At 42.6% G+C, this 23,491-nt stretch overlaps 1 protein-coding gene across 2 annotated transcripts; it reads right to left on the bottom strand.

Moving 5' to 3' along the window:
* Window positions 1–9,965: 9,965 nt before the first annotated feature.
* On the bottom strand, window positions 9,966–23,381 carry ZMAT3 (zinc finger matrin-type 3). Of its 2 annotated transcripts, none has more exons than XM_052686544.1 (6): window positions 23,249–23,381; window positions 19,830–20,155; window positions 17,888–18,007; window positions 15,978–16,144; window positions 15,765–15,865; window positions 9,966–14,907 (listed from the first exon to the last, which is right to left on the bottom strand). In XM_052686544.1, the coding sequence occupies exons 2-6, from the start codon at window positions 20,097–20,099 to the stop codon at window positions 14,696–14,698; spliced, it is 870 nt and encodes a 289-aa protein (XP_052542504.1). In that variant the 5' UTR covers window positions 20,100–20,155; window positions 23,249–23,381; the 3' UTR covers window positions 9,966–14,695. The 2 variants fall into 2 exon arrangements, with proteins under 2 accessions (XP_052542504.1, XP_052542505.1); XM_052686545.1 differs by having other exon boundaries at window positions 23,245–23,357.
* Between the last annotated feature and the right edge of the window lie 110 nt (window positions 23,382–23,491).

The raw sequence follows: 23,491 nt of genomic DNA, 5'->3' as shown, positions 1-23,491 counted from the left end.
GGTAGAGCTGCTACCTTTGACGATAGCAAGAGCCTGTCTGGAAGAGACAGGACATTTTTATTTGAAACCGAGTATTGGGTTTACAAGTATCCTTCTCCAAAACCTAATGCTATAAGATTCCTCTTGACTCTCATTTTTACTTCAACATTTCCTATTTGATCTATTTCCCCCTTTCTTAATGGCAAGAGGGGAGAGAAAGGGAAGGAGTGTGCAGTATCCCCTCTGTCCAGGTCCTCACCATGTAATGAGAGCTCCAAATCCATACAACAGGCCCTCACCTCCCAGCTGCAAAACCCACCTCACTTATCAACCATCATCCCCACAACAAAAACTTCTCCATCTATATTGCCATGGAGCACACTGGCTCCCCAGAATGTTTGCTGGGATTATGAACATATATGACTTTACAGACACTGATCAGTGCAGAAAATCTCCATACTGCCTCTTCACTGAAGGAGGTTTCAGCCCAATCATTCAGGCTTCGCTTTGACTTTCAAAGTTTGGGCTGGTATTTTTGTGATAGTGACGATAGTGGCTCTGGCTTACTAACACAGCACAGAAAACATAGCTAGTCTCTTCCCTTTCTTCTTCATTCTGTTCCACCCAGGGGCATCTGTGCCTTTGTGCAACTCTTATCACAGCCTTCCCTCACAAGAGATGGCCACTGTCAGCATGCATCACCGCCAGCACACTGGGGCAAGGGAAGGGACCAGCACATAATCATTCAATAAAGGGAGAAAAATGCAGGGCTAGAGAAAAAGGCTTAGATTAAATAATTCTTTGACGTCCCTTATGTCTTCATCTATTTCTCAAAAGGCATTACGCGCAAAGCAGAAAGCAGTATTACTTTTTGTGTTAATAGAAGAGATGAATCATCTAATGCTATTCAACACTTGGAATGGAACTAATATTAAGGTTCAAGCTTCAGAGCTGGCTGCAAAACAGGCGGAGAAGAATCACACAAAAATTGTTGCCTTTTGAGGAAAGATCCACAGTCAGAGCCCAGGTCCGTGACACTCTAGCTGCCCAGAGAGCTGCGGGTGCCCCATCCCAGGAATGTCTGCATGGCAAAAAAATGGCAAGACCTTCAAATGGGATACAGGCACACAGAACAACAACAGATAATAAAGAAGGAAAATCAGCTTACCCTGTCCAACAACCAGGGACAATTCCAGAGGAACACAATCTTTATCCAAAGAGAGATGCTGCATCTTCAGCTGCCAACCCTTAAATGAGGATGAGTAGGAGTGCATCCAGGCTCCACCTCTTCTGGTCACTTAGGAGCATTGCTTGCACCTGAGCTCTCTAGATTGGCCATGCCTTCTTACCTGGAGCTCAGCTATTGGTTCTGGCTGTGACCTGGCAATTCCACTGCAGTGCAAAGACCAGGTTGGATGGGCCCTGAGCAGCCCGAGCTGGTGGGGCAGCCAGCCCACAGCAGGGGGTTGGAACTAGATCATCTTTGAGGTCTCTTCCAACACAAGCCATTCTATGATCCTAACTAGCAATCTGAAATAGAAGCCTTAAACCCTTCAAACTTAATTCTTGGTTCCCTAATTGCTGAACTACCAAATGACAAAGCATATTGAGGATTTGCATTGAGGGCAGTATGGCCTTGCTGCTGTGTACCCAGTTTCTACAAGAATGATAAAACCCTTTGAGGGGTGCCGATAGGGTTCTCCCAGGCACCCAGAGCACCTCGTTGGGCCGGCACCAGGCTCAGAGCATGAATAATAATGGGAACCTGCCCCAGACCATTGATATCCATTTGGCCAGGACATTAGGACAAATAATGAGTGTGGAAACAGAAGGAATGGCATGCGATAGGAGTATGAGTAGTACAGTTTCCAGAGCAAGAGAAGGTTATTATTTGCATCCTAATTCTTCACAAGGTGCGAAGTCAATGGGAAAGAAGGATGCTCATGTTTTGCAGAATGAAAGTGTCTAAAGCCAGGGTCACCTTCCACAGCACAACTTCATAGAAATTAGATGGCAGCCCATCCGTGTTAAGAGTTTCTCCACTCCAGAGGTTTTGAATCGCAGCAGAATAATTCGAGCATCTGTAATTAGCACTTCCACTAAATCCTCATTGCTCTCATATTAATTTCAGGAGTTTGGAACTGACAGAAATGTTATTAAGGGATGCAGTCCTTGTCAGGAGCTGCAAATAAAAGTTGAGGTCCTGATTAAAAGTTTAGGGTAGTCCTCATTATTTTCTGCATCAGAAGAGTAGTCTTTCTGGGTTAGCCTTTTCAGTCAGAACTGTTTCATTACCGTGGGTCTCTAATTGTTTCTGCCTCAGAGCAATTTAAAAAGAAAGACATCTTGCTTTTCACGCATTTCTCATTGGAGCCAAATACAAAAACTCCCATTTGTGTTCAGATCCAGAAAGGCACAGAGACAGTAGGAGGACACTGGAAGGGATCTCTGATGAATTTTCCAAATTTCCTACTGGACAGAACAACAACGGCATGGAGAGTGGAAGTCTCACGCAGGTATTTAGCCTTCAGTGCTCCAGCACCATCTCCCTTGGTTGGCTGCTGTGGCTTTAAGCATATAAACAGGTGCATAACAATGGACCAAGCCCTGCCCCAGGGCATACAGGTTCAGATGAACTGAACCTAGTGGCAAATTCACATCGAACTTACATAATTATTTTCACTGGAAATCAAAACTTTGAAAAGTAAGAAGTCACAAAATGCTTCATTTGGATTAGAAGAAAAATTCCACACAAGAAGGATGTTTTGTTTTGGAATTCATCCATTTGTTGTCAAGTACAAATCAAAAACAACTTTCAATTAAAAATATCTATTTAAAGGTTGAACAACATTTTGTTAAATCCGATTTTTTTTTTCCATAGCTTTCAATAGGTACATTTCACAGTTTAAATTTTCTTCAGCAGTTTCAGCAGTAAGCAAATAAACCAGCTGCAAAGCCAGCAACTTGCTGAATCCTTCTCATTCTAATTCTTTTCTGGCTGATGATGAACATCTCTGAAGACTGAGTTCTGTACTCCCTTGTTACATTTTAATTACATTGCAATAAAATTGCAAAGAATCTAATTTTGCCAGACAAAGCCCAGGGACTGAGCAGAAGGTGATGGGGTCTCATTATTTCATACACTAATTACACTACTACAGGCCCTGGAATACTGCACTATTTTTATTCATTCATGAGAAAGAGCCCTTTTGCTGAGATCAGAGTGGCTGCTATTTCATTCTCAAAAACTCAACGCGCCTTTCGTTCCTCAAAAAACAGCTCCATCTTCTGTTTCCATGGGATATTACCACTTCCAAAATCCTATTGTGCGAGCTGTTGAAATCAAAATAAAATACCTTCCCCTTTGCCTGTCTCAAAACAACAAGCCAGCACCCATAACACACTGTCACATCTCTAAAAACCTCTGAAAATGGGGCAACATTGAATAAAAACCTGAAACATGGGTGTAAGGAGGTAACAGTCCTTTCTAAAAGCACAGTCTGCACTGCCATCAGGAGGTGTGAGCACAGTGTGTGAGAGCTGAGCCTCAGGCTGACACTGATGCACAGACATGGGGACAGGCATACTGCACATGTTGCACTGCTCCAGGCACCCATCAGAGCCAGCGTGGCCATGGTGCCAGGGCTCCTCAACCTGGCAGATAGGACTTCTGCAGCCAGAAGATGCACATAAAATGTAGTTTTCCAAGAGGCTGCAGGACTTCTGGAAATCATACTCTGTTCACCTTGATTTTGGTCAGCCAGCAGAAAATCTCCTCTTGTACCTGCAATGAGTCTGAGGGGGGCTGGTGCTCACTAAACAGCACACCACCTGCAGGATCAATGTGGAAAACAGCCTGTGGAAGTGACAGGGTTTCTTCTGGAGTTATAAATTACTGTGACCCATTTCCTCCAAAACTGGTCACAGCTCTGTGCTATTTTTGACTTTTCAGTTACTACAGCCAGTGCTCCAGGGAAGAAGAATCAAGCGCTGGTTAGAGCATCTTAGGGGGTGAGTTCTGATCTCACCACACAGTTGTTTGCCTGCCTCTTCCTCCTCCTCCAGTGTGTCAGGAAAATGCCTGAGTTGCTCAGAGAAAGCCCTCAGAAGAAGGATCAAGCACATCACTGCACTGCCATGAATATTCAGCACAGCCAAAGTTCTCTCTCGTGTATTACACCTTGTCTATTATTTATACTCTTATGAAATAAATATGAATCCCCTCACCTCACATTTACTCTCTCCAGAGAGATAGGAAAGGTTCCCTTGAAACAGAGAAATGTCACAGCTTCCCCAAGGTCACATCAACGAAAATACAGTGATTGGAATTGGTTAAGAATGAGCAAGCAGCTATTTCCAAGTCTCTGCTCCACCTGATCAGTAACTGACTTTCACAGGCTTTATTAACAACACAGAGGGAGCAATGAGGATAAATGTTCTGGGAAGGAATGCTGAGGGCTGTGTTACATTAGCAAACTCAATTCACACAGTATCACAACTTTTTCAACCAGCAAAATCCATTCTTTCTGAGTACAGACCCAGTATGCATTCACTGTTCCTCTCACTAAGCAAATAGCGAACAAAAAATTGTCTTTACAGATATTTTTATGAAAGGACAAAACTGGAGCACATCTGCAGGTGACTAAAACCCTCAGGACATAGTGGCTTGTCCCTGCCTCACGGCTATACCTCTTAGATCTTACCATAGGTTGGCTTACAAGGAATTTCAAAAGTCATCCAGCTCCAACCCTTTGGCTGCAGGCAGGGCTGCTGACCACTAGACCAAGCACTAGATCAGGTTACCCAAGCCACATCCAACCTGGCCTTGAGCAGCCCTTAGAGGCTTCATTTTGTTAAGATGACCATTGCTTTGGTCACACAGCCCCTCCATGAAAGCAAAGCACTGCAGCCACAATTCTTCCACAGCACTGTAGACGGCACCAGGAATATTGGGTTAAAGACAGCACTTCCAACAAAAATAAATCATTTCTAATAAACAGAAATTGAAAAAGCCTCCAGCATCAAAACAATACTAAAGATTGAATCCTTCTGGGAAAGATGTGCAGTATTCATCTGGCAAAACTGCTGCCAGCCATCTGATGCTCTAATTGTAGAACACTGTTTTATCACAAATACCAAATGTAAGTGATGCTCCTGCATGACGTGACACAGTTTCATTTCCTTCTGGAATAAACCAAGCTCATCTTCAGAAGGTCCAGTGAGCACAGGGTGACCCTGACCAGTATCCATGAAAACACTCAGATATTTTTAATTTGACTGAGGTACTGCAGCATTAAGATGATGGGCTTCTATACGGAACATCTACCTTGAGACTGGTAAACAGTGTCACATCCTCATGGGTACAGGGCAATGCAGTCTTTAATTTTCATGTAGGCAGCTCCAGCAATCCCAGGGAATTATTCTGATATCTCTAGTCTACAGCTGCCACCAAATGCATTAACACAATTGCATGCTAGCAACTCTCCTTGTAGAGCTGGATTTTGCCAAGACTAACTCAGTTTGGTTTCTAAGCCTTGTTTTCACAAGACTTAGAGTCAGTTTCACCAAAATCCTACAGTAATTTACAATACTTGCAATCTCAGCAGGTCCTGTGAAACTTCCATCTGTGTCCGATGGCTGGAAGGAACACTGCAGATACAAAAAAAAAAACAACCCCTATGAAGTTGTTTATGTTCCTATTTGTGTTTTTTTCCTTCTGATTACTTACCTCTGAGACATATGTTATATTCTTTTCTAAGTATTACAGCCTATGATCCAGGCTCAATATACAACTTTCAGACCTAATATTTCGGTGATTACATCTAGCTCCATTTGGAAGACCTGCACTGTATTCACTGTGCGAATATGGTGTCATATACCAGTGACAAACATCAGCTAGCATCTGTAACTTCAAAGCTTTCACAAACCATTTCAGAGAGCTTGGCTGCTCATCCATTTACCATGCAGTTTGTTATGTGGGCAAGCTGACAGTTACAGAAATACAGCTTCACTTTCACAGAATGGCTGTAGGACACCATTTCTTACATCAATGCCTTTGAAGTTAGTGAGAGAAGAAAGCAATGCCAACTTCGTTAAATGCAAATTGAAAGTGGGCATGCTTATTGTCAAGACCATTGTCATATAATTAGCATTTTTAGTCTGCACCCAAATTAGAAACATCTCCCCTGGAAGTTTATTATCTTCTAATATACATCCAGCACATACATACTTCTAGGTGTGGTATGATCCATTCCTAAGTTTCTCAGCAGCTGTGAGAAGCTGTATGGAGATCCATGCTCATCTAGATTAACTTTGTGCCTTCAGAAGAATTCTGCCTTTCAGCAGAAACTAGATACTAAGCTATGCACAGAAGGTCTCTAGGCTGATAACTGTCTCTAAACTGAGAAACCTGTTCAGAGCTAACACTCCAAGCATCCACACCTAGCCAGAACTTTTGATACCTCTTCATACTCTGTTCACCTACAACCTCCAATACTACCTTCAGAGCCTCAGGTATGTGGCTACATCTTATGTTTTAACAGTTGTCATGTCTTCCATGCTTGCTGATATTGGGCTAACACTCTGCCCAGCTCTGCTGCATTTTGCCTGGTGGGAAAAGAGTACAGAGGAAGGCTCAGTGCATTCAGTCAAGCATTATGACACTCAAGCCTCCTACATGTTGGTTTTTGCCCTGAACAGTAGTTGATCAGCCTCAAGGGAAGCTAATTCATATGGTCAGCAGTATTACATTATTTCAAGAGTATAAATGCAAATATAAGAGCTGAATATCCAGCATGTGCCTTCTGACAGTGGGATTGGCAGAAGACAAATTGGTGAATTTCTACCTCCTCAGTTTTGTGTGTTGTTGCATTCATCCTGGGGTCACTACAACCTTGAAACATCTTATTTTTTATTTACATTCTCCTCTCATGAACAGTGGATAATACCAAGGTGGAAGAGTGCTTACAAGAATTGTTTCATTTGTGCACACATGCACATACACAGCAGGTCAAAGCAGAGAAGGAAGAGTCCCATAGCTACTGAGCTCATGCTGCCCTGCCTCACACAACTTTCAGTCTTTGCTGGATTAATCCCATCTGCACAAGTTCATATAGAGCAATAATGAGCCACTGCCACAAACGACAGCAGTTAGCTCCCCAACTCTCTAGCTGGCTGCAATCAAAAGATTTGTCATTATGTTATTGTTTTTGCAAGTCTCTTAAGTCTGAAATACCCTTTATAGCCTCCCTAGAATAGCAGATGATAGCCCATATGTCTTCATCTTCTGGTGCATGGGAGTTTTGTCATTTGATTTTTCACAGGTTTTTCATACCTACATTTAATCTTTTAATACTCAGGGCAATAGACAAGCTAAGGTGCTGTTTTTCACACATGGTCTCATTGCATTTAGCAAAGTACATAGCCAGGCCTCCTCAGGTAAATGCTGCATTCATGCATAAAATGCTACAGACACACTGAATGCAGCATACTTAGCCCTATATGCAACAATGTCCTTTTCTTACAATTCTACACTCCTTACTCTTTCATTCATAGTATTGTCTTGCTAAAAAAGATGGCCCTTGATAGCGAGACACGATGCTTAAATTCATACTTTTCCTTTATGTGTAATGCAAACACCCACCAAAAGCAAACTCTACTCTCAGCTAATATACAGTGGATAATCTTCCATTTTCTCTACATCTATGTAATTCCAACAACTTTAAGCGTATCTGCTCTTGTTTCATGCAGGTAGAAAAGTGAAGCAAGCCCAGCAGAATAAGGCCAAGAGAACAAGTGTCATTCAGAGAGGGATTAGGCCAACTGCATTGTAGGTATTATCTGTTACAGCAGTTCATTAGAACTCCTAAAAGGACAAGCAGCATCCCATTCAAACACTTTGAGAGAACTAGCAATTGGAATAGAGAGAATTTATATGAACTGGACATAAATGAACACAAGAGCATTCCAAACCTGTATTTCACAAGCATAGAGCATCTACAGTTCTTCTAAAATTCTTCTGTTGGTCTTTTCTCACCACTTTGTATTGCTTCTGCCATAAAAACCTCCGTGGAAAACTCTTTCAAGCTTCATCACTTATTTTTTAAGTCATTTGCTAAAGACCATTTCCTCATACAACGTAAAGTCATCATAGATAAAAATGAAAATCTAAGAGCTATTAAGCAAACTGTTTTAAAAATTTCATAGTTTTCGCCAGGCAGGGAGCAGGGAGGATTCATGGAAAAGGGGCAGGGTCAGAACCCTGGTATTTAAAGGCCTTAAGTTCAATCTTCCTTTTTAGTCACAGCCCTTCTGAATGAATCACGTATTTTTTCCTTCACTTCCTCAGCTGTAAAATGTTACAAAACTAAAAAAGCTCTTCACACACCAGGCTAATTGGAGAAACCGAAGGAGGGCTATTTATGCTTTTGAATTACACAGTTAGTCTAAGATTTGCCTTCTGTACTATTTTATTTGCTGCATAATTTAACAAATACCTGTGAACCCAAATTAGGTTGCTCAGGTATCTCTATGTGTCACAAAGGTTTCACTGCACTAAATTGCCATGGAATTAACACAGAATACAATTATCAGTTGTAAGTATTAAAAAGCATCTTATAATGTCAGACAGTACTCAAACATCCCATGACAGGAAGATGCTGCTCCACACAGGTTTCCATTCCTACAGCTGTAAGGAACACAGCCCAACAAAAGACAGCGAGGGGCTGGGGTCCAGTTTAATAAAGCTCTACTTTTTTTTTTTAAATGACCTATTAATTATAAACAAGAATACATTAAAACACCCTGCATTTGACTCTTACAATAGGAGAAGGCACCTAAGTACTTAGGCAGCTCCTAGTCCCACAAAATAATCCCACCGTGGTGTCACTACTCACTGCAGTGCCCCCATCCCCTGAAACACAGAGGGCATGGGAGTGCAGGGATACATGCTGTAATGCTATGGCATGATGGAAAGCACAGCAATAATAGCAGAGGGGCACAATCCTAGGCTACAAGAAATGATAACATGCCCAAATGCAGCAGCCACAGAAACAAAGGAAAAAAACTGCTTACCTTTGGAAGGCCTGTTATGTAGGGATCTCCAGCAAGATTGCCTTGCCACCACTGCCAAGCCTTAAACAAGGTCTGGGAAAGGGTGCATCCTGGCTCCACACCTTCTGGTCACTCAGGTACACTGCATGCACCCAAGCTCCCCTGGGTTGCCCTGCCTTCCCACCAGCTGCTCAGTCACTGGTTCAGCTGTGACTTAGCCTGTTCAGACAATTGCATCTAGATTAGAGCTGTGCCACAAGAGTTGTCACAAAACCCAAGGTGCCTTAGGTGCCAGGATACTGCCCTTCAGATCAGCAGCTCGTTCTGCTCTCAGCTCCAAGGATAACCAAAGTTTTTCTCTCACCTGAATTCAACCTGGCAAACCTCAGATTTTCTTGGTGTTAATGCTCCAGTTCAGGATGTACTTTCTGTTTGGAAAGTCATTTCTGCTGCATAAGCATATGCTCTTCTAGAGCTCTCAAGTTACAAAAGGGCAAAAGAGCACACTGGCAAAAAAAAAAATGCATATATATGCATCAGGCTCAGCTCATCCCAACATTTTTGCAGTTAGAATTGCAAGTCTATGGTTCAGCCTGGGGCTGTTCCAGAACTTGTGATGTCTACTCTAGGGACAAGAACTGTATTAAAAAAAAAAAACAAAAACTCTTCCCATACTTTCAGGTTCCCATCTTAACTCCTCCTGAAGCCAATACAGCTCAGAGGGAGAACTCAGCCACCTGCTGGCTTTCAGTAACAGTTCAAAGAGCTCTGATCACCCACAGTAACAAATCCTACAATGGCTTTACCCCTTTATCACTGTATTAAAACATAATACTCACACAGCCTCACTCAATGCCTAGGCTAAAATCAATTCAGTTATGCACTGTCTGGCATCATAACACAAGCAGCAGCAAAACCAGACACTAAGGCTGTACAATGGTAAGAGGAAGATGATTTATTATAGATTGAAGAAAAAAATCATTTTCATCAACTATTCCCTCAGGGGGGTCAGTAGAACATAAAGGAAAGAAGGACAAATGTACAAAACCAACCTGACAAGAAGGCTCTAGATGAAACACATTCATAGCACTTGCAAATGATCTTGCTGGACAGATGCAGAAGGAAATTAAATCATTCTTCTCCTGCTGAAAAACCAGACTGAAAAACTGATTTATTAAAAAAAAAAAAAGTTCTGTCTTGCCTTTACCTGTAGATATTTCAGATAAAAAGATATATGTTTTAACTGGGATATTTTTAAAAAAAGAAGAAATTCCCAGAACTACTATTTGACCACATTTATTTGAAAGTGTATTTTATTTTCGCTTCCAACTTCGTGCAGATGGTAAAGAAAAAGGCTCAGCTCACAAAAATAGAAGCTCAGCTACTAGCTTCAAAGAAATCAAGTTGAGCAAATCAATACTTTTTCATTCACTGTTAATCCCTTAGAAATCCTGGTGCTTGTTTTTCCATAATTGGCAATAGGTGTCTTTCTCATCCAGAGCATCCTTGTATACAAGGTCATAAAATTTAAAAATTTTTAAAGTGTATCTATGAGAAAATACCAGCAGCATGAAATTCCTGAAAGGTTTCAAGGCCTGCTCCTACCCAAAGTCCATGGATTTCAAACTACTTTAGCTGGAGCAGGAGCAAATCTTTACAGAGTAAGAGACACATTCCTCAAAAAGAAAACAAAAACAAACCACCTCATAACCTGAAGAGTGTTGAAACCCAAATGTAGAAGTAAAAACCATAAGTTTTAGCAACAGAATTCCCCTGGCCCTAGCCAACACAATGTTATTTGGCTAGAGTACTTCATTTACTCCAGACTTGGCCAAGATTTCCATCTGTTACAGTGAGAGTATTACTTAAATAATGAAGCAAAAGGACCTCATGCATTAATAAGCCAAAATATAAATCCATGCTATGGTAATAGCTTTCCCTTCTAATACCCTGTAATGAGCATCTAGGAAAGGAAAAAGGGCAATAAGCTTTATAGAAAAAAAGCATTTTGTTGCACTAATGAACATCTTAAGCAACTCCACAGAAGTTTTCAGGGATCCTTTTGAGAAATACCAAAAAAGCAAAACATCAAAAGGAGACCAATGTTCGACAAGATTACAGTGCATTTAACCATCAGTGCAGAACACAAAATAATAACTAATGCTTAAATGCAAGCAAAACATTACCACTTCCATACTTCTCACAAGTACATGGATTCCACAGTTTGCTTCCTTACCTTAAAAGAAATGCTTAAAAATTCCCCACAGATATCACCAAGTTACCAAAGGAATCATTGGAAGGAAAAACCAAAACAACCAGACCAAAAAAAAAAAAACAAAACAAAAACCACCACCTAAAAAGGACATTTAAGCTGAAAGGAAAGCCTAGTTTCACTTGTCGTGAAAATAAACAAAGAATATCCATTGGCTGCACTGCTGTTTTTTTCTTGTGTGTGGTGTTTTTGGGGGGAAGGGGGAGAGAAGGTGGAACTTTTTGCATCAAGGGAAAGAAAACAACACATCTGTGAGAGGCAAAACATTTTCACAAATATATTAAATATCATTTCTGATCCAAAAGCAAAGTGCGATGCGATGTAGAGTTCACTAAAACAAAAACAACCTACGTAGTGCCTTAAATACTAACAAGTCAATTAGTGGTCAGCACAGTAAAATAAATATGAAGACATTGATTTGTATTCCATTTCTAGCAGCAAAGGTCATTAACCTACTGGCCAACGTGGCAGTTTCACAAAAGTTCTACTTCTTGATTTTGATACTTTGATTAACTAGAGAATATAATTTGCTGGGTCTGGAAAATAGTATTGCAGCTGTATGGTATCCTTCTCATCCCACAACACACGTTCTGAACAATGATCTGGAGAACAGCTTTCCCAAAAAAATAAGACCACAACCCATCCTGCTTCTCACACTGAAAAGCATGAGTTTGGATTGGCTTGAACCCTAATGATGATAGTGAGGTGTTTGTAATCAACAGTTTCCTGTGCTAAAGAGAGTGGGACGTAGCACATTTGTACCAGGAGGTACCAGGCACATGGAGCAAAATGAGTCTTGACACTTCCAGCAGCCACTCAGTCACAGGACGTGAACAGTCACTGGAAATGCCAAATGAGAAGCAGACTGTTGGGCTGGGAGCAGGAGCAGTAACCCAAGCAAAGAGGTGAACAGTTGATTTTAAGCTATATGAAAGCAGACCAAAAAAGCCTTCTTGGTCCTCATTATAAGTACCTGCAGCACCCACAGCTCTTATTTTAAAAAGTGTTGGTTTTCTGCTATTAATTGCAGCCTGTGGGAAATACCATGCTTAATTTACAGCAAGAGGGATGTTTAACTACAAAGCATGAATATACTGGTGAAATACTTAAGGTACAGCTGATCCAGCTCCTTCTGGCCCTGCACAGTGGTGTCAGACTAGGAAAACAAAAGATAGCACTAAGAGGAAACCAGCCCTTCAACAGCAAAAAATGAGGGGAGAAGGTTGACAGGAGATTTTTTTCCAAAGGGAACCTTCTTCAGGGCTGCAAAGGTGAACCGTGGGCTGGACAGCACAGGAAAAACAAACAGCCTGTCAAAACTGTCTAGTTAGTGCTCTTCAGGCAGGGCTCCTGTTTTACCTCCTAATACACTCCTGTGCACAAAGCGTATTTAATAGGGCTTTGCAGAAAGGAGGAGAAGGAATCCCACTCAAGAGGATGTCTGCTGCCCTGCCTGTATCTGCACAGTAAGGATCAGCCTGGAATGATGTAGATTGCTTTCAGCTACTTTGCAAGAGCTCACCCTACCAGGATATAGGAAAGCAGTGCTAAGGTTGCATGGCTACTTGGTGCTCAGCTAGAGACAATACTCAGTTTCTGAGAAAAGCATTCATTTTTGAGCAGCCAAGTGAGACAAGCCTTTCTGAAGTGGATTAAAAAGACTAATAAAAACTACCTAGATTTTTTGTTTAGTCATTTTTCATTTTTTAAGGCAAGCAGATAATCCTTCTGGAATGCAAGAGGCAGGGATTAGAATAGCAAAAAAAAGGCAGGATTGGTTACCTTCACCATCATGCATCAGATAAAGTTTATCCCTGGTAAAAGGCTACTGAAACTGAAGGAGCTGCACTTAATTCAAGCTACCCATGGAGGAGTAAGAGAGAAGGCTGGTCCCTCCTTTACCCCGTCTCTGCATCAGCCACCAACCTACAGCTGTAGCAGTGCTGTAGTGAATAAGGTCCAACAGGGTTTAGCCACATGCTGCACTTGCCACTGAAGCTAACGTGACAGAAACATCATGAGCCAAGTTCCAATCACAGCTCCTCACATCTACCTAAATGGGTAGAAGAGTGCCAGCCCTACTTCTGCTCTTTATCCCCTTTCCACTTTTGCTAAGGAAAATTAAAACAGACACATACTCTTCATTGACATTTAAAAAGATGCTTGAAAAGTTTTGTGAATACTTCTGCATCACCAAAAAGTTGTTGCTCAATCACTGTTGACATTCACACCCTAACTAACCTTAGATTTCTATGGTCCCTAATGGTGAAATTCACACCAAGAAATGGAATTAAAACCCAGTTTGAGATGAGAGAAGGAAGAGGGGGAAGAAAGTTCATCTAATATGGGTAGAATTTCACCTCTTATCTTTAACATCCCTTTGGCTTTTTCCAGGGAATTATGTGGAGGTGGGATACACTGACATCTACTTCCCAAGGCCAAGGAAGCCCTGCTCTCCCAGAGCAACAAAGCTGCAGGCTAGGCAGGCACCAACGCTCTCTTCTACATTAGAATGAAAAGAAATTACAGGTTGGAAGGAGCTGTCAGCTATCTTTAACCTTACCCTATCTAACATGGAATCAGAGCACAGCACATCCCACCCAAGCAGGTTTGCTTTCCAATTCACTTCATTAAGCCACAGAGAGTTGAGCTACCCGCAGTGCATTCAAGTACTCAGTCAACAGTACCAAGAACCCTTTTTCATTGTTCACTGTTTGGTAGAAGAATGTTTCTGGATGTGGCTAATCAGCTGATACCTAACGTCAGATGTTCAGAGAGAAATCTGCATCACAGAGAAAGGAGTAAGAGGCAAGACCCTCCAACGTAGAGAGGTGTGCACAGCCTTTCTACAGGCACATGAAAAGAATTTACTGTAGGCTGTAAGAAGAGCCACAATTAGCAATTTGTGGACAAGTACACCCCTAACTCACACATTTACAGGTCCCATTCCTGCTCCTCTTTTACAAGCTGTTCAGAGATTGACTCTGCTGGAGAAATACATTCTGGAGCACTACTCTGTGGTGTGCAAAGAGGGGAACAGGCTTTGCATGTGGTCTCACCCATGCAGTAGAACCACAGAAGTTTCCAGCACTTCTTGGGCTTTGCATATTCATGCAGAAGGCTGAGGAGAAAACAAAGTCCCCTCAGTCACTCAACACAATGAGGAGCCTTAGATAACTAGCAAACAAACATCAAAAACACTTCATGTCCTGCACAGTGTCATCCTGCCAACTATGATAGAAAAAAAATTTAACCATACCACTGAGTTTGCAGGTGTTACATGTATAGCTCAAGAGCATACTCCTATCAAATGGAGCACAAAGCAGGGCATGTGGCAAACAGCAGGCGAGAGACAAGCTGCTCTATTTGCAGACTACTACCAAGGGTGGTGCGTCATTGTACGTAGCCTAAGTTCTCCATCTCATTTCTGTACCGCTGTTCAGACACCTTGCTTTTATGCTGTTTGCTTTCTAAGTGCTGCCTGAACTCCATCTCCTCACTGGCCCCAGCGTTGCACATGGAGCAGTAGAACTGGCCACTGGGGGTGACACACATTGCCAGATCCCGAGGAATCCTCTGACGAGAGCGGGGATTGAAGTAGGGACCTGAGGAAACAACAGAAAAGTCTATTTATCTATTTAAAAAAGCTTGAGGCACCTCACTGACAACTTCAAGTCCAACAAACGCATGAAAGGAAGCCATAGATTAGCATCTTTAATTGATCATTTAAGTGATTAATCAATTTTTTTTTTTTTAAATCACCCAACTCAAGAATTAGAGCAGTCTTTTGATTAGAATAAGCTGTCTAACCCAGTTTAAAGTCATCCCAAAACGACATTTGATAGAATGTTAAAACAAATGTTTTCTAAAGGATAACGACTGAAATGATGATATTAAACCAAGCTTCACCAGGAAGCAGGGTTTCTGCCAATACATGCACATAACACAACTGAAAATGAAAAAGAGAAACAGATGCTGGGCTGGACACTCTAAAACACTTCAACAATAAAGAGGAAAAGATAACAACTAACACCTGAGAAGGAGTTCTAGGAACAGATGGTCTTACAGGGAGGCTAACACACTTTCTTATCTTTCTCATTCTGGACAGAGGAGAGCACATAGAGGTTGCTGTGCTACAGTAGGAGTCAGAGCATCTGGTCACTTGCCAAGAAAATAAAGCAGGAAAATTGTCATCACTTAGAGCAGCCCTACAGACGGGTAGGGCAGATGGTAAATTAAGTTACAAACCAAGAAAGCAGAATAACAAGCAGGCTGACAAAACAAAGTAACTACAGCAGCTGGGAAAATATACACAGACAAGAAGAATCAACAGAGCTGGAACCAGCTCCTTTAACAAACTGTCCCTGCTAGAACAGAGCTCAGAAATAGAAGAAAAACAAGTCTACTGAACATTCATTATTATTCTAAATATACAATAGAGCAGGTGCAAACTCGTGATTACCTGTGTTGTTCTGAACTGTGTACATATTTCTTCTGTTCTGCATCATTTTATATTCATTCCCTTCTTTCCTTGTCCTCCGTTTGCCTAGTTCTGATGTATCCCTGAAGATTAAACAAATACAAACAGTTGCAAGTCCGAGTTTTCTAACAAAAAAGACTTCCAGAGATACTGCCACATGCTTTCAGCCTGAGCATGAAGTTGAACAATACCTACGAGAATGAGTTATTCTGTGCTTCTGCAAGACGCAGCCGTTTGGCATGATTTTTCCCCTGGTAGTGAGCCTGTGCCACAGCTGGAGAACTAAATGAGGCATCACAAAGCTTGCAGTAATCATTCTCTGTGGCCAAGATCACTCGGCCACCTGGTTTACTGGATCCCATCTAGCAGCAAAGGGAAAAACAGAATGTGAAACAAAGTTAAACTGTTGCAACACTTGAAACACAGTGTCTGAGACCACTATCGCCTTTACGAGCAAGCAAGAGCACTAGAATTAAAACACTGGCTTAGGACATTCCAGCCCCTACCCAACTGCTTCCACAAGGACAACTTAGTTTTCTTTGCCTCAGCTTTCTACAATATCTTCACATTCCACATTCACATCACATGAGATCTATATAAATTCCATGCTTCAGATGGAGAACAATCTGAATAAACTCTGTATTTCGTCAACAGCCACAGAGGCTTGTTTACTTAACAGCAGTGATTTAATACCTCTATTCCTGACTCCTGGGAGCCAACAAATCATGACTTTCGTACTGAGGAAGACTCATTGAAATGTAACAGCACTCCCCGCTTGCGTTTCCAGGGTAGCCAATCTCTCCACAGTATCCTGATGATACTGAGAGATAAAAGCAATAACAGAGCTACCAAATTTCTTAGCCTTGCCCTTCAGTTGCAGGGACACCTGAACCAAAGCTCCAGAGGGAAGATCCAGCCCCACAAAAGGAGCTCCTGCCATTGGAAACAATACCTTGCCTGTCTCATCAGACAGGCACGCTGACTGGGGCAGCAACAAGGTTTCCTCAGTGTTTGTACATCATCCAGAGAAGAGTGCTCTGTAAACTGCAGCAGCAAGAGATTGATACAGCCATGTCACTGCAGCACTTGTAACGTCCAGCTTCTTTTACATCTCTTGCAAGCTTACAGGCTTATATACAATTCTGACCCATGAGTTATAACGTAAATCCTCACATGGCACCAGAATGGCCTTTTTATTGCCCTGGACCATTCCCTCCATCAAAAATAGCACCAGACACCCCAGCAAGTACAGCACCCATGTGCCATTACCAAGGACAGGACTCAGTGCCCTCTTAAGACTCTGTTTCAGCTCTATGAGCCACAAAGCCATTTTACACAGAGCTAAGTCTCCCTCTGGTGGCTCTGACAGCACATGTAAAAACCCGCTTAGAGCAAATGCTTTCTGCTTTCGTACTGACAGAGGCTTAAAACTTTTGGAGGTGACAGGATAACTTCTATCCCTGCTGCTCAGCTATAACTCTGCACTTTCACACGCAAGAGACAGTTTAGCTGCTAAGCCGCATGACAACCAAAAGTCTAGAAGAACAAAGTAAACATTATCTCCTTTGCCTTTAACATGCCTGAGAGCAAATGGGTTTGAATCAGTGACCCATCCCTCCACTCACCCTGTACCCAGGAATAACCACTGCAGAAGGAACAAGGAGAATTACATAATAACACTGGACAATGGGTGCAGGTGCATCTAAGCATTTTTTTCCACATAAGCTTCACTCATACAGAGTGCATGATTTTGCAGAGCAGATCCACACCCTCGTGCTTAAATCCAGCTATAGCTATTTTCTTTTAAGTTTTCTTTAAACAGTCTTAATCAGCAGCACATCAGACTTATGTGGGAAACAAAGTATTCGCCACACAGAAATAGACTATTTCAAGTTCAAAATTCTGCTGCAACGACAGATTGGTATCTGCTCCTTCAAAAGAAAGCAAACAGCTCACAACTGTCTATATCCACCTTCCTGCGTCACCATAAGGAAAATTGTTTCCAAACTCTTGCAGTAACCCTCAAAGCATGAGACCTAGTTATTCTTAATGAGGGTTAGGTTGCAAGCGAACATCACAATCTCTGTCACCTCCCCATGCCTTACCTGAGCTGGAAGGGAAACAACCTGAGGTGGCACAGGCTCAACCGAGTTACTCATCCTGGCCGGTGCCGGGCAGCTATTGGCAGCATAGTAATTTCGGAGTTTCTTACTGTGGTTTTTACCCTGCAAAGAGAACTCAATTTAATCACTGTCCCAATAACAGCATCTCACAGTGAATGCAAAACAAGACAGAGACAAAAAGAAAGAAACAGCCAGGAAGCCAGCACCTTAGGTAAAGAAACCATCACTCAGAAAATATAGAATACATTGAGAGATGCAGACAGCCCCCCTTCGCTCCAAAATGCTCACGTTAAGCCTAATCTTCAAACAATTTCCTAAAACAAGTAAGGTTACAATTAGTTCTTTAATCTATTTCACTTAAAACCAGCATTTTGTGTTTCAGACATAAGACATTAACTGCCTTTTGATAAGCCTGAGTACATACATCCATTTTCAAGAGGCTGTGAGTATAAGATAATGCAAAAAACCAAACTTCTAAAAAACTCAGCTTGGTATTTTATTTTCTCTTGGAAAATACATACTGCAGTTCTTACTGGTGCTTTGCAAACTGAGAGAAGCATATGAGAGCAAGTGTACGTACAGTGGATATATACTAGAGAACACACGTGAAATAAGAGTCATACATTTTTAACTACAAATGCACTTCTGCCTTACTGTGACAGAAACACTGCAGAAATCCTATGCTAAACTATAACCTATTCCTTTACAGTCAGGAAAACACTTTTTTTTTTTTTTTTTTTGGTAAGAACCAACAGCAAACATGAGGTCCAGGCCTGGTATCCTGAAGACACAGAGAACCACCCTCTTGCACTGGGTGGTGAAGAAAGTTACCATATTTATACCTCTCACAAATTTAGCGCTAGGAAGGCAAGCTACTGACATCGGGGACAACATAAGACTAAGATTTATTTAATGCCAGCAAAGAAATACACAAATTGTTCCTAACCAATTCCAAAGAAACCAACTAGACAGACTGAGCAAACAGAATTTGGTTTGAGCTGATCCAGCTGATATTTCCTGTAGCAATTGGACAGACCAATACAATGGAAAAGGCATTACAACAAAGATGTGACAACAGAAGGACCAGCACAATAAAAAGGCACTATAAAGAAAATGAAGAAAAATCACTCACCCCATCAGAAGATTCTAGATCCCAGGAAAAAGCATCACCAAGGAGGGATCTCCAGAAAGAGATCCTTCCCCAGCAGCAGTCAGCCCTTAAATGAGGTCTAAGAGGTGCAGCCAGGCTCCACCCCTTCCAATCACACAGATGAATTGCCTTCACCTGTGCTCCCAGGGCTGACCAGGTCTTTTACCCAGGTGCTCAATCAGTGGTTCAGGCTATGACTCAACAGTTCCCATATACTGTTCAAAGCACATGAGATTTTGCATAAATACGGCCTCCAGCAAAGCAATGGTGTGCATAGCCTCAGGAAGGAGGCAGTGATAAGCACATGGTAGCAGACTACTCTCCTTAGGGCACAGCTAGTTCCAGAGAAAACATCTGTCCAGGCCTCACAAACATCATGTTTGTGGAATCAGAGATTCAGTGAGAATCTACATCTTCAGTGAGAAGATGTAGAGGTGGAAAACAAAGAAAAAGTAGGTATTTTCCTTTCCACTCATGCCATCTTAGTAGGATTTCTCTGTCCGCACAGAAAAATATTTTGTGATTTGATCCTGTCATCATACCTTAAAAGAAAGCTCTGCAGCTTATCTGGATGACCAGCAAATTCAACCAAGGTAAAGCTACGTGCATACAGTAGTTCTAGACACAGCTTCCAGTCCCTCAGATGTAGCAAAGGTAGCTTCAGATGAGTTAACTCAAATGATGCTGCTACTGTGTAGCCACTTCAACACAGCACTCAAAACCTACTGGAGATGCAGCAGTCCCGGAATCCATGCCCACTACTACTCTGCTTACCTGGTAATGAGCCTGGGCTTGCTGAGCTGAATTCAGAGTGACATTGCAGAGCTTACAGCACAGAGGCTTACATAGTTCCTCCAGCATAGGGTCCTGCTCCACCACCTTTGCAAGCTCTTCGTCTTGTGCGTGATAAAAGGAAGGCCCCAGTCCAAGTGATTTTGGTGGGGAGAGTGGCGAGGTGGCTCTGGGCCTTGTAGCCACTGACATAGGAAGAGATGAAGGTTTCTCAGGATGAGGAAGAAGTCCTGCTTGCTGTAGAAGAATCATTGGCCAAGACGACTGTGGGCATACTATTTCTGAAGGATGAGGAGTCCTCTTCCAATCTAGACCAAAAAGACACAAATGCTCAAATAAGTCACACTAATAACTGAGGGGACAACTTCTGCAACTGTATTGCCTCTGCTTTATGCCTTTTTACAATTCCAAGCAGGTATAAAATCAGCTTGTAAGAACAGCAGGACAACATAACCATGGCAAGATATTAAAAATACATGGGTATAAGAAACAGACAGTGATCTGAAACACAGCCGTTAGCACCCCAGGGCACCTTTGCAGACACATGAAGATCCCTCACAGTATCCGACCCAGAAGCAGATCCTGCCATACACACCCCAACGCTCCATGACTGCTAGATGTGACCTCCAACACACAGCACCTAAAGCTGTGTTAACAGGAATGAGGTACACGACCGTTAGCCACATCCTCTTCTGACAGCCTAAGCAGAAGCTCACTATCTAAAACATAAACAAATACTACAATTCATAACTACTACACGATACTAGAGAACTTAGAAAGAACAGAAATATTTCAAAGTGTATTTATTTTACATTAATATAAAATACATCTACACACATCTACATCACCCAAATAATCACAAAAATCTTCAGAATAAATATCCCAAGGTTAACTTTTCTCATCTGAGTCATCAACAAGGCGAGGAGTGGGAAACATCGTGAGCAGATCTTGTACACAATCATTTCTCAAGCGCCCTTTTCCCAGATCTCCCATAGTCTTGTGGAATGACCTTGAGCTACTTCTCTGCGTTTCCTTCTCTACGCACAACCTATGCAGCAGCCGTATCTTCTTCTACAAAAATGGAGTGCTTATCCCATATTAACCTTTATTCTATTATTTCTCAGTTAATTTGAGTTCTTAGAACTAACGTTACATTTCCGACAAGGGGTTCTGAGAGGCTTATTTAATTAAAGTTTATAAATCACATCTAAAGCCCGGGATGAACAATCCCAGAATAATGCTGAGCAGTGATATTATGAATCGAGGCACAGCTACTTTTGTTAATGTCTTCTTAGCTTCTTATCATAACAAATCCCATTCAGTGTTACATTGTGGTAGACAGCTGCATTATCTGTGGTGTCTGCTGATGACTTCTAGCTCAGGCTGCATTGGTAGCAACCATGTCTGTGCTGGGGGCTTCCACTGTTTAAGCAAATAGCAAGCCACGTCTGCATCTTAAAATAGGAGACTTCTGGAAGATTAAGGGAAAGGTAAATTAAATGCCACATAGGAACTTTGGTTCTGAATCGCATTTGAAAATAGATTTTGACTTCAAAGGCATTTAGGAACCTGGAGGAGACAGCATTTATCTGGGATAACTTCTGGGATTTTCAATCTGCTAAAATTAGCAGGAGATAAATACTGTGTTGCATTCAAGCTCTGGAAAATCCCAGCTGATGATTGCATTTTTAGATCCTCTATTACCTTTGAAAGTCTGACCCCATAAAGGTTTATGTTCCATTAGGAAAAAAGAAAACATGGGATTAAAACTCTCAGGTGACATAAGCACTTCTGGAATTGTTACATCTAAACAATATAAGATTGGAGGGCATGAACCTAACATGAATCAAAACGTGACCACAAAAACAAAATCAAAAAGAGCTTCATGAAAACTAAGTGAAACATAACGAAACAATATGCTGCACAAAGAATAAACGAAGAATGAGCATGGTGTAAACCACCCATCAGCAGGCCAACTTCTGTACTGCCACCCAGCTTCTCTCCAACTTCTGGCACAGGTTCTGCTAGACTAACGGAACTATGGAAAAAGTTTCTGCTAGCTTCAGTTTCTGCAACTAGTGCCTTGTAGACACTGTAACCAATTTCAGTGATGCTGATGATGGAACCAGCTTGTATTCACAATAGTTACACACATCACACCACAGACCTCTCAAGGCACTTGACATCAGCTATGCAAGTAGCTAAACATGCCATTAAACTTCAGAGTTTTACTTCAACATCATAATGGGCCTCTTACTTTAAAAAGAGAGTCAATTATAGATAAATACTTCAGAGAGCAATATAAAGCAACCTACAGTAAACAGCAATCAGGATCCATCTGCTTAATTTTGCATGAGTGCTTGCTGTGCCACATCTTCCATACTCAATGGGTAAGGCTGGGATATCAAGCACAAGGCAAGACACTGCTTAAAGGATCTGCATCCACCGGGAAAAAGGCATAAAGCAATACCCCTAGAGAAATCATTATTTATGAGGTCATTCGCTGTTCCTCAAAGTAAACAGTACTCTGAAGATAGAGTTAAGGCTGCATGGGCAATTTTAAAATTAGAACTCCATGGCTTTGCACATACAACTCTAGTGTTCTTCTAAAGGTGGTCTGTCACGAAAACTGCTCTAATTACATCATTTTCCTCCTTTCAGACACTATTTAAAAGAAAGAAAACCGTTCTGTTTCATCTTATTCATGTGTTCTTCTAACATCACACTGCTGGTTACTACAGATACCCATCCAGAAGTTCACAGGACACGTGGACTCCTCCTTTCCACTCACACAATAAGCTGTAAAATTTGTTATGCTCACAGAACAGCAAATGAGTAAAGGACCTCTCTTGTGAGAGAGCTGGGCCTCGGCCTTAACTGTGGGCATCGCAGCCAGCAGAGTGCACGGCCAGCCCACGACCTTCCTCAGCCGCGGGCAGAGCTCACAGCCTACATGACAAGCAGCGCTCTGAGAGGAATCAGTTTCTAAATGCATGGGGGCAATTTAGAACAGAGATACGGGTTTATATAAGCCATGAAAAAGCCGTGGGTTGTCTTCCCAGAACTGCAGAGGTTTCCTCCCAAGCCGGTCGGTTTCCCAGCACGCTGCCATCCTGCTCGGAGAGCCCCTTCGCCCGCAGCTCCACAGAACCTCACCGAAACGCAGCGTGTCACGCACAGCGCACACAGCAGACATCGCAGCCATTCGCACCGAGGGCCAGGCCCCTCTACGCTAAGATTCTATGACTCAATCCGGGCAAGGACGCACATAAAGCTGGTTCAGACCAAAGGCGCCTACGGACACCCGAACCGCACGGCCCTCCCACGCGCGGGAAGCCCCGCGGCACAGCGCGCCGTGTGGAACCGCCCCGGGCCCGCGCCGTCCCCTCGCCCGCACCTACCGGGCCGGAGCCGCCTCCTCGCGCAAGCCGGGCCTCGGGAAGCCGGCGCCGGGCACGGCGGGGCCCAGCTGCAGGAAGTGAGGCGGGACGGGGCGGGCACCACGCGTGCGCGGCGCGGAGCTCCGCATCCCGTGCCACGGCGGAGGCCCCGCGCTAGGTGGCAGCACGGCGCCGGCAGCGCGCCGCAGAACGCGCCGAGGCCGCGCCGTTCGTCGTGACGTCTCGCGATGACGTCACGCCGCG

The sequence above is a fragment of the Tympanuchus pallidicinctus genome, unplaced genomic scaffold (assembly GCF_026119805.1).
Source record: "Tympanuchus pallidicinctus isolate F22 unplaced genomic scaffold, pur_lepc_1.0 scaffold22, whole genome shotgun sequence".
In the NCBI taxonomy this organism is placed as follows: domain Eukaryota; kingdom Metazoa; phylum Chordata; class Aves; order Galliformes; family Phasianidae; genus Tympanuchus; species Tympanuchus pallidicinctus.
The sequence above is the reverse complement of the archived record's forward strand: the minus strand, read 5'-3'. Positions and strand labels throughout refer to the sequence as shown.